General features: G+C 37.8%; 1 protein-coding gene across 7 annotated transcripts in view; it reads left to right on the forward strand.

Annotated features, from left to right (window-relative positions):
- Window positions 1–16026, forward strand: part of dennd1a (DENN/MADD domain containing 1A) — a 1078084-nt gene that overhangs the window by 638722 nt on the left and 423336 nt on the right. For all 7 annotated transcript variants that reach the window (XR_005634853.1, XM_039762706.1, XM_039762705.1 and 4 more), the window contains exon 13: window positions 5371–5496. Coding sequence is in view for 6 of the 7 variants with exons in the window: in XM_039762706.1 (XP_039618640.1) it covers window positions 5371–5496 (126 nt within the window). In the remaining variant the exon portion in view is untranslated. The remainder of the gene's footprint in view (window positions 1–5370; window positions 5497–16026) is intronic.

Genomic DNA, 16026 nt, shown 5'->3' on the forward strand with positions numbered 1-16026 from the left:
GTGGATTCGAAGCAGTGGGCCTCATGAAAATTTGGAGTATGTATACTCTTTCTTTGAGACATCACAGTGTCTTGATCAGGCAGTGGTGGTGCATAAGACCGCTATAGAAAAACAAGAAAAATAAACAGAGAAAAGTAGAGATTAGTAATAATTGGAAATCCCTGAAGAGTATAATTCTGTGCATGTATCGTCTGTTAGGAGTACATCTAAAATGTAGCCACTAAATTAATAGGGTATGGGTTTTTAGGAGTTTATTTAAATGATCCACAGTGTTAACTTGGCATATCTCTATTGGTAAAGTATTTCATATTTTTGCTGCATATCGCTCAAACCAGTTTAAGACACTTCTTGAAACACCCACCCATTTTCTAAGGTAGATTATAAGAATACTGTGGTCTGTAATGAGAAATGCTGCACTCAAATCTAACAGAACAAGAACAGATGTCTGCATTAACCTGCAAGTCGTTTACCACTCTTACCACAGTGTAGTTTCTGTGCTATGATTTGTTCTGAAACATATCAGGAACAGAATAGAATGGAAAGCAGTGTGGAAGATAATAAAAATAAATAATAAAACATATTTACCCCTTGGAAGTTTTCCATTTTATCTTGGTGTTTGCAACACTGTATCAGTCCCTTGGGGATTGTCTTTTTGCATGACCATTGGTGGTTAGAGCGTAGAGTTGGCCATTGTTCAGCACCCCGGAGCAATTATCAGGTTAAGGGACTTGCTCAAGAGCCCAACGGAGTAGGATCTCTTCCAGCAGTAGTGGGATTTGAACCGGCAACTTTCTGGATACAAACACAGAAATTTAGCCTCAGAGCCGCTGATCTCACTGCGTCAGCCTTTATTTATTAAGTTATCCATCCCTCCATCTGTCTGTCTCTTGCTTACCTAGTTCGGACTGAAGGGGCATCAGTAATCTAAGCAAAGATTTCCAGACATGAATTTTCCCCACTACCTCCTCCAGGTTCATTTCATGGCATTCCTGTGCCATCTTGGAGATATAATCTCTCCTGTGCCACCAATGTTGTCCTCCTTTCGTCTCTGTTCACATGGGAATGTAATTATCCTGTGTACTTGAGATAATAATCCTAAAATAAACTGATTACACTATATACCAAAGTGGTGCCTTACTTTTTTTTTATTTTAAAAAAAGCCAGTACAATTGCTCCCTCCTGAGTGCACATTGTACATCGCATGCTTGCAATACCAGTCAATGCTAAGCTTTGTGAGCTTTTGATGACATGTGATTTGCACACATAAGAAAATATGCACAATAGTCGAGCCACGATCAAACACAACATACTATATTTGTTCAGAAAGTAGTTGAAATTAAACTGAGGATGTTGTGTCTGAGTAAGTAAAAATAATTAGTTACTTCTACTTTCTTTAAAAAAAATTATGGTTTCCATTTTATGATGAGGCAGATTTAACTTTAGCATCTCGTCCCAATACGTCGTCATGATTTGTACCAATTTTAAATGAACTGGGATCGAATCATCTTTGAAAGACAGTCATAACATTACTGGACACTGCTATGTGTGCTAAGTTGCAGCAATCTGTGAGAGAGCAAAACACAAAACTTCTTTGTCCTTTGAAACTACGCACTTCAGTCCATGATGACCACAATAGACTCAGGTTTTCATTGTAATTGTTTACTTATTCAAAAGCTACTATAATTCTTCTTTGTAACTGGACTCCATTGTTAGTGTAATTTTTTTATTTCCTGGTTAATTAGTCCCTTTGTGAATTTAGAATTGATTATTTAAGGTATAAAACTTCACAGAGCTTTATTGTGTGCAAAACATTGTGTTGAGACATTAGTTCACTTGCCAGTGTTTTCAGGTTTGTTTTAGAAAGTATCAGTTAATTGTGTGAAAAATATATAGTAAGTAGTGGCAAATGTTCATTGGCATCATTTTTTAAGTAGGAAATCAGGTTTGGAAAGAATTTAGTAGGCGATGTACACTATATATTTCACCATCTGCTTTGGAAAGAACATGTGTTACTACATGTGCATAAAGCACAATGATTGAAGTATTTATAGCTTCATTTTGTAAGAAGTTCATCCATTCATCCATTATCAATTCCAAATGACTCAGTGACTTAAGTGAGATGGAAGATTTTAGGGCTATGTACTGGTGACTGTTTAAAAAGATAGTACTATGGTATTTATTTGGTTTTCTCTCAGTATTTGGAAGGGAATGCAAAAAGATAGCATGCTTCTGGGGTATAGACTTGAAGGAAGACTCTGGTGTTAAGGGACCCTTGATGCAACTCTCTGCAGCTGTTGGGACTGTCCCTTCAAAACCACACCATATTCATGACCTGTAATCCAAAACTTGTTGAATCAAACAAGATATCAAACAAAACAGTTTCATTTGGAATACCGAACTGAAAATGAAAGTAAGCTATATTTACATCAGACCAGTTTCTGCAATTTGTGAGTGTCTAAGGTCTTATTTTTGGATACAGGTTTGTTTTCAGAACAAAGTACTTTTAGTTATTTTATTTTTTTGTATCCATTAGTTCTCTTTATGGTGTTAGCACATTTTTGCTTTTAATCTGAAACACTCTAAATCTATCTATCTATCTATCTATCTATCTATCTATCTATCTATCTATCTATCTATCTATCTATCTATCTATCTATCTATCTATCTATCTATCTATCCATCCGATCGCAGTCGCTTCTGCTGAGCTGGAGTGACTAGAAGGAGGATGGCTCACTGCATATGGCCACGGGAGTCAGGACGCATGGGAGGTGGATGCCCCAGCGTAAGAGCCCTGGTTGCTGGGGAACCCAAGTCTTGATCTAGCAGAGCCCTATGGAGCCAGGGACCAAAAGGCATCCAGACCAGCAACAGGAGAAGGTCAGCTGCAAGTAGGGAGACTCCCCTGGTGCAAAGTCCGGATGAGAGAAGCAGGGGACCCGCCAATTGAAGATTGCACCGTGTTCGTTTTTAAAGAACGGATTGCTTCCAGCCATTGTTTTTAACCTCATTTTAACTGGATTTATTTATGGGATTTTAACTTCCACTTTGCTTCACTGTTTTTAATAGATTATTTATTTAATTAGGGTTAGGGTGGAATGGTGGAAGTTGAAAAAGGAAGACTGCAAGGTTGAGTTTAGAGAGAAGGTGAGACAGGCACTGGGTGGTAGTGAAGAATTACCAGACAGTTGTGAAACTACAGCAGATGTAGCAAGGATGACAGCAAGAAGGGTGCTTGGCGTGACATCTGGACAGAGGATGCCAGAGGAGTGGAGAAGAAGTGTACTGGTGCCGATATTTAAGAATAAGGGGGATGTGCAGGACTGCAGTAACTACAGGGGAATAAAATTGATGAGCCACGGCATGAAGTTATGGGAAAGAGTAGTGGAAGCTAGGTTAAGAAATGAGGTGATTAGTGAGCAGCAGTATGGTTTCATGCCAAGAATGAGCAACACAGATGCGGTGTTTGCTCTGACGGCGTTGATGGAGAAGTATAGAGAAGGCCAGAAGGAGTTGCATTGCATCTTTGTGGACGTGGAGAAAGCATATGACAGGGTGCATCGAGAGTAGCTATGGTATTGTATGATGAGGTTCGGGAGTGGCAGAGAAGTATGTACGAGTTGTACAGGATATGTACGAGGGAAGTGTGACTGTGGTGAGGTTTTCAGTAGGAGTGACGGATGCATTCAAGGTGGAGGTGGGATTACATCAAGGATCGGCTCTGAGCCCTTTCTTATTTGCAAAGGTGATGGACAGGTTGACAGACGAGATTAGACAGGAGTCCCTGTGGACTGTGATGTTTGCGGATGACATTGTGATCTATAGTGAGAGTAGGGAGCAGGTTGAGGAGACCCTGGAGAGGTGGAGATCTGCTCTAGAGAGGAGAGGAATAAAGGTCAGTAAGAACAAGACAGAATACATGTGTGTGAATGAGAGGGAGGTCAGAGGAATGGTTAGGATGCTGGGAGTAGAGTTGGTGAAGGTGGATGAGTTTAAATACTTGTGTCAACAGTACAGAGTAATGGAGACTGTGGAAGAGAAGTGAAAAAGAGAGTGCAGGCAGAGTGGAGTGGGTGGAGAAGAGTGTCAGGAGTAATTTTTGACAGATGGATATCAGCGAGAGTGAAAGGCAAGGTCTACAGGACATTAGTGAGACCAGCTATGTTATATGGGTTGGTGACGGTGGCACTGACCAGAAAGCAGGAGACACAGCTGGAGGTACCAGAGTTAAAGATGTTAAAATTTGCATTGGGTGTGACGAGGATGGATAGGATTAGAAATGAGTACATTAGAGGGTCAGCTGAAGTTGGACGGTTGGGAGTCAAAGTCAGAGAGACGAGATTGTGCTGGTTTGGACATGTGCAGAGGAGAGATGTTGAGTATATTGGGAGAAGGATGTTAAAGATAGAGCTGCCAGGCAAGAGAAAAAGAGGAAGGCCTAAGAGAAGGTTTATGGATGTGGTGAGAGAGGAGATACAGGTGATGGGTGTGACAGAGAAAGATGACAAGGACAGAAAGATATGGAAGAAGATGATCTGCTGTGGCGACTCCTTCTGGAAGAAGAATAATAATTTATTTAATGACGTTTTGAGCACCGCACTATATTTTGAACAATTTTTTTTTTTTTTAATACAAGCACTTGCGCCTTTTTGTACCATCCCCTTGCTTCATTGTGTCCTCATTGTCCAGCTCATCCGGTGATATTACTGATGGTGTTGAGTTCAAGAGCTCCCAAAAACGTAAACCATAAAGTTGTTAATTTGGTTGGCATTACCCAGGAATGCATTGGGCAGTCTAAAGGCCCAAGTCATTTATACTGTATATATGTTTTATGACAGCACTGTGAAATTCTCTGTTGTGTTAGAAGATTGTTGGTATCAGATAGATTAGGAGTATTTGATCATTTTATTTTTGACCGAATTTAAAAAAAAAAAAAAAAAGGTAAAGGAAAACATCTCAATTTTTTTTTAGCACAACACTCAGAAATGTATTGTTTTTGAAAGCAGAGCCTACTGTATAGTTCAATTACACTGTGCTTCATACTAACACCTATGAGTAGTGCTGAACCTGGTTGTATAACAGGTGCTGTGTTACTGGTTTGAAGAAACTGGCCGATTCAACGGTTACTAATTAATCGCACATCAGAATATTATCAACTAATACCAGGAAATAGTGCTGTTCTTCCGCTTGCACAATCTGCTTAACAATGACCATCATGTGATGAATTATCTCAAGCAAAGAGCAAAACAGGTTGTTTATTATCTGAGTTTTTTATTTCATGGTTCAAACATTTATTGAAAATCTACAGATTGTTTTAAACATTGCAGTGAATGTCTACAACTAAGCATTTATTTAACATGTTTAAATTTTCAGGTTTCTTCTTTGAAGAACAGACTGAAGAAAGTATCTACATCTACAGGCGATGGTGTTGCCCATGCGTTTTTAAAAGCTCAGGCATCTCTCTTTGGCAGCTATAGAAATGCCCTGAAGATTGAACCTGTAAGTGGCTTGTTTCTGAATTCCTGGAGAATAAATAATTGTTAATGTCATCCTTACAGTTCATAACAGTCACTTTATAAGCAGTATGCTGAATATTATACTAAGGCATGTTGACAGTGCAGCTGGTTTTATTTCAGGTGACTTACCTGTTGAAGCTCATCGAGAGAATGCCAAGAGTGTGCAAAGCAGTAATCAGAGCAAAGGGTGGCTATTTTGAAGAAACTAGAATATAAAACATGTTTTTAGTTATTTCACCTTTTTTTGTTAAGTACATAACTCCACATGTGTTCATTCATAGTTTTTATGCCTTCAATGAGAATCTACCAATGTAAATGGTCATGAAAATAAAGAAAACACATTGAATGAGGAGGTGTGTCCAAACTTTTGGCCTGTACTGTGTATATATATATATATATATATATATATATATATATATATATATATATATAGAGAGAGAGAGAGAGAGAGAGAGAGAGAGAGAGAGAGAGAGAGAGAGAGAGAGAGAGAGAGAGAGAGAGAGAGAGAGAGAGAGAGAGAGAGAGAGAGAGAGAGAGAGAGAGAGAGAGAGTCATACACGTGCTTAGGGAGCAGCTGGCGGGCTCTGACAATCTGTGAAGAAAGAATTAGAGACAGCACACTCATAAAGATTTGGGGTGGAAGCCCCGTATAGTAGAAGGTCCAGAACAGCCTTTCCAGACTGATACATTCAATAAATGAATCGAACAGTAGACAACATTTCGGGAGGTGAATGGATTTTTATAGTGAACTGACAGGAATTTAGATACAGAGGGAATGCTGGGAAAATGGAAGGGCGGAAATGACGTAGAAACTTGGAGCCGGAAGTGCAGTCATCAGGTAATGTCGTAAATAATATCTTTGTTATTGTCCGGGTGAGATTGTCTGCCAGTCTTCAAAACAGTATGTTTATTCTTCTGTTTTTCTGTTGAATAAGAGAGAGATATTTTTGCCTTGTACAAAACCTGCTTTCTTTGTGTTATCGCGCTTCGTTGAGCCCGTCTGCTGTCCCTAAGCGCACATGTGTGTGACGATATACAGGTTCCTTATAGCTGCAACTAGGGAGACATTAGTTGCATGTGAGAATTATTGGATAAATAAATATCGTAGGCTTCACATAGTGCCCCTTACAAATCAGAATACAGTGGACCCTTGACTTACGAACACAATTGGCTCACGAGGGTTGGTTGTAACTCAAGTTGGTTGTAAGTCAAGACTATTTTTCCCATAAGAAATAATGTAAATACCCATAATGCGTTCCGAACCTCCCACAGCAACACTTACTTAAACTTTTCATAATAAATAAGGGTTGTATAATGTGCATAATTTACTAAAAACACCAATACTTTTTCTAATGTACTAATCAAACAGTTATAAAAAGTGCCTAGACTACCAGAAACAACAATTTCATACTGCACTCACCATTTAAGTTGACATCTTTGGCTTGCAGGAACGGAGGAGGAGGAGAATGAAATGGAAGGTGGTTATTGTTTGGAAGGAGAGTCCCCTTCCATAAGAACATCAGGACTCTGGCTCCCAGGTGTCCTTTCTCTCCTTGGGAGAGGCTTTAGCCAACTAGGACCTGCTTCTGGCTCACTAGGTCTAAGGTTGTCTGTTTCTGTCTTTTCTTCAACACAGTTCTGTAGTATGACATGACATTGTCATTAAGCAAGTTAATGCAACGATTAGCTTTTTCACTGTCTGGGTGGGTCTTCTCTACAAATGTTTGTAGCTCTGTCCATTTTTTCAGGATGTCCTTGATTTCAGAAGAGGACATTTGCTGCACTGATTGTTGATTCTCCCCCTCTTCTTCAGAAATCTCCTCAGCTGCCATTCTCTGTTGCTCAGCCAGAAGTTGCTGAAGTTCCTCTGTGGACAATTCCTCTGAGTGTTCCTCCACCAGTTCCTCAACATCACCACTACCAACCTGCAAGCCTATGGACTCAGCTATAGTGACAATGTTATCAACCACAGGGTCAGTTGCAGGATCAGGCTCCTCTACAAAGCCTTCAAAGTCTCTCTCCTCTATAATTTTAGGCCACATGTTCTTCCAGGCAGGTCTTAGTGTCCTTAGAGAGACATTGGCCCAGGATATCTCTATTAACCCAACACAGGAATGGATGTTGTAATGTTTCTTCCAGAACTCTGTAAGAGTAAAATCTGTATCTGAGACCATCTGGAAGCACTTCTGGAACAGTTCCTTGGTGTATAGCTTCTTAAAGTTAGCTATAACCTGCTGGTCCATAGGCTGCAGTAGAGGAGTTGTATTAGGTGGGAGGAAATCTACTGTAAGCCATGGGAATTCTTCAGCCAAATCTTCTTCCAAGTCTCTTGGGTGAGCAGGAGCATTGTCCATGATTAGGAGAGCCATGAGTGGTAAGCCTTTGTCCTCTACATATTTCTTAACAGTAGGACAGAAAACCTCCCTGATCCACTCAAGAAAAAGCACTCTTGTTACCCAGGCTTTTGCATTAGATCTCCACATGACCTCTAGCCTATTCTTCATGACTGTATGTTTTCTGAACACTCTAGGGGTCTCAGAGTGATAAACCAAGTGAGGCTTTATCTTTAGGTCACCACTCGCATTGGCACATAATAATAAGGTTAGCCTATCCTTCATAGGCTTGTGGCCAGGCATTTTCTGCTTTTCCTGGGTAATGTATGTTCTCCTGGGCATTTTCTTCCAGAAAAGCCCAGTTTCATCACAGTTAAAAACTTGATGAGAGCAAAAGCCATTTCTCTTTGTTATCATTTCAAAGTGGTGTATGTAATTTTCGGCAGCCCTTTTATCAGCACTGGCTGCTTCACCATGCCTAACTATGCTATGAATCCCAGTTCTCGCTTTAAAATTGTGAAACCACCACTTACTGGCACGAAATGTTTCACCACTATCACTTGTTGATGGCTTATCCTTTAACAGATCTGCATTTATAGCCCTAGCTTTTTCACAAATGATTGACTCAAATAGGCTATCGCCTGCCATCTGCCTTTCAGTTATCCACACTAATTGCTTTTCTACCTCGTCTAACACTGTTGATCGTGACTTACTAATTTGAGTAACACCTTTAGCAACACTAGCTTCCTTATACAAATCTTTTTGTTGTAAAATTGTGGAGATGGTGGATTTCGACATGCTGTGCATGCTAGCGAGATCGGTCACATGAACGCCACTCTCATATTTACTCACAATTTCCTTCTTTGTTTCGATCGAGATCGCTTTCTTTACCTTCGTTGTCTTCTCTTCCTTACTTAGCTTCTTTGGGGCCATTTTGATAGCAATTATCCAAATAAATGAGATAAATCACTGCACTGAGAAAAAATACGTCCACAAATACACGTATCTCAACTCCGACTGCCGCTTGCAAACGCTCTCGGCTGTTTGTTTACAACCGCGTGAGCGGATACACGTGACCGCATCCGGGTCGTAACACAAGTTGTTGGTCATAAATCAAAACAAAAATTTTGGTTGTAAATCAATTTGTTTGCATGTCAGGCTGGTCGTATGTCAAGGGTCTACTGTAGTACAATTTAAAGTAGCATTATAAAATATGAGATAATATTTTTGTTATCATTGCACAATTAACTGACCCCTATATCCACTGTGACTTGCATTCATGTTACATTGGGAACCTTTGCAAGTATTTGCTGATATTTTTACAGACAGGGTCATTCAGTAGGTTAAAGGTGGAAGCGGAACAAGTAGCCGTGGGTGTTTTAAAGTCTAGGCCAACACACTGCACTGCCTGCTCTAAATGACAAATTAGGAATAGTAACAAAAAATGTATTAACTTTGGAGTAGAATGATAGTGTGAAATGACAATTTAGAATCAATGCCAATGGTCCAAACGGTTTGTATAAGATATAGTTTCAGGTATGACCAGATAACATTTAATAGTGAGAATAGGGAAGTATTAAGAATGATTTGAATTTGAGTGCTGATTGCGCTTCTCAGATAGTCCTAGGTCATGAGTTCATGAGAGTAGAAGTCATACATTTGTGTTTAATGAGAGCTGTCTAGCAAGCTGTTGGAAGGAGGCCAGAGTTAGAGAATCTCCAGAGTCTAGCAGGTTGGTTATGTGAGGTATAGGAACAGCTTTCTATGTAATTTTCACTTCTGATAATTAGTTTCATGTTGCACTTATACTGCAGGTAACACACTTGCATACTTTACCAACTACTTTGACTGAGCTTATTTATTTTAGCAGTTCTAACCCAAGCCACAACCTACATCTCTCTTATACCCTGCAATTAGAGTTTATGAAAAATGAACAATGAAATGTGTCATTGAAGGAAAGATAAGACCGTGTTCCCAGCAAACACTTTGGAGGGCAAAACTGTTATGTATGTAGGCTTTTTGAGATTTTTAAATAGATATTTACAGTGGCAGCTTTGGGTACAGGTCATAATTTTGTTGTAAGGCTCCTAGGTTGTAGCATAAGCACTCAGATAGGAGCAGCTCACCCTGAGAATAACCTTAATTTGGGCCACTTCTGATTTGGCATTACTGAATTATAATAAAAGTGAATGCCACATTCTGTGTGACCTAATGTCTAAAGTGATACATACAGACATATAAAAAACAATTGTGATTTATCAGTGGTGTTAAATAAAAGCCTTTGATGAAAAAAAGCCTTGATTCTAAAAAAGGACTTGATTTTAAATTTGAAACTTCCAATAAACCTGCTACAACTTAGGCAGCCTTAGGTCTCTTAGTTGAATTTAGATTTAATCGCCAAGTCACACTTTTGTCTTGAAATGAGTGAGTGTTGCCTTCACTTTGTTCTCAAAAGCTAGATATAGATGTGCGGATCACAGTTGCCTGTCAAGTTGTTTCCAAATATAAAAATTGAAGAAGGAGACTCTTTTTGGAACATAAGAGCAGGAATCTGAAAAAATGCTATGATAATTATTTGTCTTGTAAAGTTCTCTGTAGCGATGAGGTAAAAAAAAAAAAAACACCTTTTAATACACATTAGCATATGACAGGCACGTCCATGTGACTCTTTCTGGTCCTGCTGCTTTCCCCTGCCAATCCACTGTTCAGGATAAGTGTGTTTAAAAGTCGAGGCATGCATTATTGTATACAGATATTTAACAGATGTATGCATTTGGTTTGTTCTTGTAATGTTTCTTCAGCTGCTGTCTAATTGTTTATTCTGAGCAGTTTTCTATAACATCATGTCAACTGTTGGACCTTCTGTAGACAAGTGTGTGCTTTTCCTAATCATGTCCAGTCAGTTGAATTGACAAATGGTGGACTATCTTAACTATGATTACTATTATGGGATGCACCTGAGACAAATTTTAGGTGTCAAAGCAAAGGGTCTGAATACCTGTGTCAGTGTGAAATTGTAGTAACTTTGCAAAAAAAAAAAGAGAAAAACCTGCACAAAGTATAACATGACTGTTATACAGGGTGACACAGAAAAACGTGAACTTTTGAAATGCGTAGTGGCAGCCATGTACAGTTGGCAGCACTGCGGAATAGGGACCTTTAGCTGTAAACAATCTCGCCATTTAGTAATTTAGTAATCAATGGCAGGAGTGCGAGAATTGTTCAGTAAACGTGTCATCTCAAGATTCGGTGAAATTCCCTGGCCCGCAAGATCACTGAATTTGTCCATTTGTGATTTTTTCTTGTGGGGCTACCTTAAGAGTCGGGTCTACATGACTCGGCCAAGGACACTGAATAAACTGAAACAAAGAATTCAAGACGAAATTCGTGGTACCCCAGCTGAGATGTTGCAGCGATCAATGGGGAACCTCAACAGCAGATTGGAAGAATGCATATGTACAGGAGGACGCCATCTACAGGACGTAATTTTCAGACATTGATAATTTGGATTACTGTCTCTTAAAAGGCAAGTTGTAGTGGTTGAATTGCTGTCAATAATTTTTTTTGTTGGATTTCTTCTATTTTTATTGGGTTTTTCAAAAGTTCCCGTTTTTCTGTGTCACCCTGTATAATAGTCTGGATTTATGTGTTTTTTAAGGTTTTGTTGTCATTTTTGAGTTGTTTTTCATATCTTTATACAATCTATGTTAGTGTTGGTCATAGTTTGATATTAATGTCCTGTTATATTTTATTACAACTCCATACCTTGTATTTTGTGGGTGGAGCCCACAGGAGGCGGACCCACGATGATGTCACCACTCCTGTGCCCTCACTCTGGCAATTTAGACCAGAGAAGTAAAACCTCAGAATAGGAGATCAGTGCATATTTTCACTTATTTGTTTTACAGGCTAGATTTTCTTTGTAGGAATTATTCACTGCTGGATTGCCTTATCGGCAGCCTCTTTTTGCCCATTTTTGCCTTTTTGAGCATTTTGCTTATATTTATCTATTTTTGTCAAATAATTACTCTATTGATAAAAATCCTTTATTTGCCCTGCTGGGGAGGCTGAGTATATGTTTACTGACATTGCCGGTAAACCCGTGTGTCTCATTTGTGGAGCTAATGTGGCTGTAATTATAGAATTTAATCTAAGACGGCACTATGAGACAAAACATCAAGATAACCTGAAAGACCGGAATGCAATGCACAAGATACAGAAAGCAGAAGAGTTAAAGAAGAATCTGACACTTCAGCAGACATTTTTACCCGTGCAAAATCACAAAGTGATTTCAAGTGAAGCTACTTTTATGAGAGACACAAATGCACCAGTGCAACTTGCCCCACTTTCCCTGTTGCCAAGTAATCTTGAACCAAATCGGCACAACGGTGTTCCCAAATACGCACTTTGCTGATAAAGTGAGCGCACTGCGCACTGAGTTCGCACGGCGCTTTGGTGACTTTGAAGAACAAAAAAAGAATTTTGAGTTGTTTAGCAACCCATTTGCCGTCGATGTGGAAACTACACCTGTGCAGATTCAGATGGAGGTGATTGAGCTGCAGTGTAATGGCACACTGAAGGCAAAGTACGATACTGCACGGCCCGCACAGTTTATTCACTCCATTCCCGCAGAAATGCTCCAGCTCCGTCTACATGCGGCTCGAACCTTGTGTGTGTTTGGTAGCACATATCTGTGTGAGAAGCTCTTCTCAGTGATGAAGACTAACAAAACAGCACACAGGAGTCACCTCACTGATGAGCACTAGCAGTCCATCCTGAGAATCTCCACAACACAGAACCTCACACCAAACAGAAACGAACTTGTGGCCAAAAGAAGATGCTACGCATCCAAATCTGATAAAATGACATAAGAACAAAGAGAACTGAATGATTTGATTTGTTATTGCTGAAAAGAACACATTTTATTTATATTTCCAGGTTTTGTTATGCACCATGTTCATATTTGAATTTGTATCATTTTGACAAGATATATTTTTATGGAGCGCAAAATCTTTTGGGATATTTAAAATGTAAGTTTATTTTTTATATAAAATTACATAAGAGTAAAGAAATTTGAATGTTTGTTCTTTTAACGTTTACTTTATTTCTAACTTGTATAATTTAGACAGGATATATTTTTATGGAGAGCAAAATATTATAAGTTATTTAAGGTTTGAGTTGATTTATTCCGGAATAATATTCTGTCGACTAAATAAAAATTCCTTCTATTTAAAATTTAAATAGAACTTGAACAGATACGATAGTTCATAATATCCACGCAGACTTGCACGTAAGAGCGGGAGTCATCCGTTTTGACAGCAACACTCATCACTCACAACAGTGACAAAACAATTACATTGACAATCATGTTACGTTATTTTCAAAATGTTTCCTTTTCTTTTTCATTACTTCTTTAACACACTACTTCTCCGCTGCGAAGCGCGGGTATTTTGCTAGTATATATATATATAGATTGGTATGGCATATGAGACACAGACGTGTCAAAGTAAAAAACAATAGAAATGAACTATAGAGTTTGACTGCACTGCTGAAGAACTGACTTAATTGAAATAAGCATCTCTTAAATGGGCATACATAGAAACTTGAGTTAAAACCCCACAAATGCCATCCTCAGTTGTTCATCACCATCAACAGCTTTTTAATTAAACTCTAAACTTTTTCAACTGATGTGTAATGAGAGCTACTCAGGTGTGCCATATAAGACCATCTTTATGAGCGGGTAAGGGACATAGCTGCTGGTAAAATGCATCCAGAGTGCTCAGTAAGTTACGTCTGCAAACATCATTCTCCAAACTTTTTTTTTTTTTTGCTGATGTCTTCGATGTTCCCACCCTTTCGACTGTTTAAAGAGATTTAATGCTTTTGTGGTTGGTAGAATCATGGAATGCCTTGGGATTTTGTTTTGGTTATAAAAAGTGTGCCACTTCAGAAGAACGGTTGGAAAACACTGCTCTACCTACACCTTTCCCCCGGCACACTAAAAAAGTAGCTTTTATCTCGTTAAAAACTGACACTTTGCATTACTTGGATGGTTATGTTGTATTCTTTGCATAAATTAGCAAAGGTACTGCAAACTGGAATAATGGGTAGGGAAAATAATTATACTTCTGTTTCTTAGAATTTTGTTGTTTTGTTAGAGCGGTAAGTACTGTAAACTGCCTGGCAGACTGCCAAGTTAAATACTTGTACTAGTGACTTATTCTGGCTTTAGTGCATCTCAAAGAAAACCTGTTTTGCACATATGTGATGTGACATTGGTTCAATCTTCTTACAGAAGCATGACATGAAAAGAGAGAACGTAATTTTATCTTTGCTAGTTCAGAGTTGTTCCAGAACTACTATCTGTCTGTCATTCCAACAGATGGCACATCACAGTCAATTGTAGTAATGCATTTTATTACTAGAAATGTTTGTGATACACCATCAGCTGGAATGACAAATGCAGTTCATTTTATTAATACATGCATTACAAAATACATTCCAATGATTGGTGCACTGCAAATGTTAACATTGAGGTCTACATTGATTACTCAACCCAGTGTACCCCAATATACTGTATTAATATTATATATGATGTTTTTAAATATATATAATATATATATATATATATATATATATATATATATATATATATATATATATACACACACACTGTATATATGTGTGTGTGTATATATATATATATATATATATATATATATAATATATATAGAGTGCAAATAAATGAATTTGTAGTATGTTAAAAATATTCTTAATGGAAAAAGTCAGTTAAAAATGCATCTTAAAAATGAAATGATATATGAAAATTCTTTTTTATAATAAAACAGATATGAAAGGTCCGTTAAAGTAGTCAAGTATTTACAGTTGACAGTGCTATCATGTCTGTCAATATATGTAATGAACTTTTAAATTGGCATTAGATGTCTTAATGTTTGCTTCTCTGTAGTACCAAGGAGGGTTATATGAGACTTATTAAGAGGAGAGGAATAAGAGAGACCGTTTACAAGCTAAAAAAACAAGAGCAAGGTTCATACATAAAAACATAGCTGGATTCCCCTTGGAAATGAGTGCACTTGTTAAACATTAACTTAGTACGTGTTGAATAATATTAAAATAATGAAAAGAAAAATAAATTAGGAACAGATGCAAGAAAATAAATGAGGTACACATGCAAAAAAATATATTAGGAATAGATTCAAGAAAATAAATTAAGGATGGGTTCAGATATCTGTATGGATGGATTCTCTGCAGAAAATTACATTTCTCTCTAAACCATTAACAGAATCCATTTGTGCATAACATTAAAATAATTAATCAAAAATTAAATTAGGTATACTGTGAGTTGCAGTTTTAATTAATCATAAAAAATTCTTTTAAACTCTACACTGCAGTTTTATGTATGAATATTTATTGTAGATTAATGTGCTTTCTAAAATTGTTATCATGAAACATAAGAAGATAAGAAAATTTACAAAAAAGAGGAAATGATTCAGCTCGTTGAGTGTGTTGGGATAGCTAATAACTATGTTGCCACAGCGCGTCTTTCCAAAATTTGTTACAGTTTTTACTTCAACTATATGTCTATAGTTTGTTTGAAAGTCTCATGATGCTCCATGTGAAAAAGTGCTTTGTTGGCTCCCACCTTAAATGTACTTCAAGTGTCATCAAATGTGTGATTCGTGCTTAAATGGAAAGAATTCTGATGAATCAAGTTTGAGAATTTTTGAAGTCCAGGATTAGACCTTCAAACAGCCTTCTCTGCTCAAGAATACAAAGATTTACTTCCTTTTGCCTTTTAGTTCCATGATGTACTTGGCTGCTCTTCTGTGCACAGCTTCTTGTGCTGCTTTTTTGCAGTGTGGTAACCAAAACTGCACATAGGACAGTGATTCTTTGTTTTATAATCAACAATTTTACCATCTAGCATTTTATTTGACAATGTTAACATTAACCCCTAAAATTGGTAGTTTGTGTAGGTCAGTACCCATCTTATATTAATAAGTACTGTCTCTTTCACTAACATGTTGCACTTCCATTAATAGAGTTTTCAAAAAAATGTCAAAGGTATTCGGTTAATTGCTACCCCTGTATTTTTATTGTAATTTCTAAAACCTCTTTATCATTGAGCTTTCTTCTTCTCTCCTTCCAACACAGGTTTC

The sequence above is a fragment of the Polypterus senegalus genome, chromosome 9, assembly GCF_016835505.1.
Source record: "Polypterus senegalus isolate Bchr_013 chromosome 9, ASM1683550v1, whole genome shotgun sequence".
In the NCBI taxonomy this organism is placed as follows: Eukaryota; Metazoa; Chordata; class Cladistia; order Polypteriformes; family Polypteridae; genus Polypterus; species Polypterus senegalus.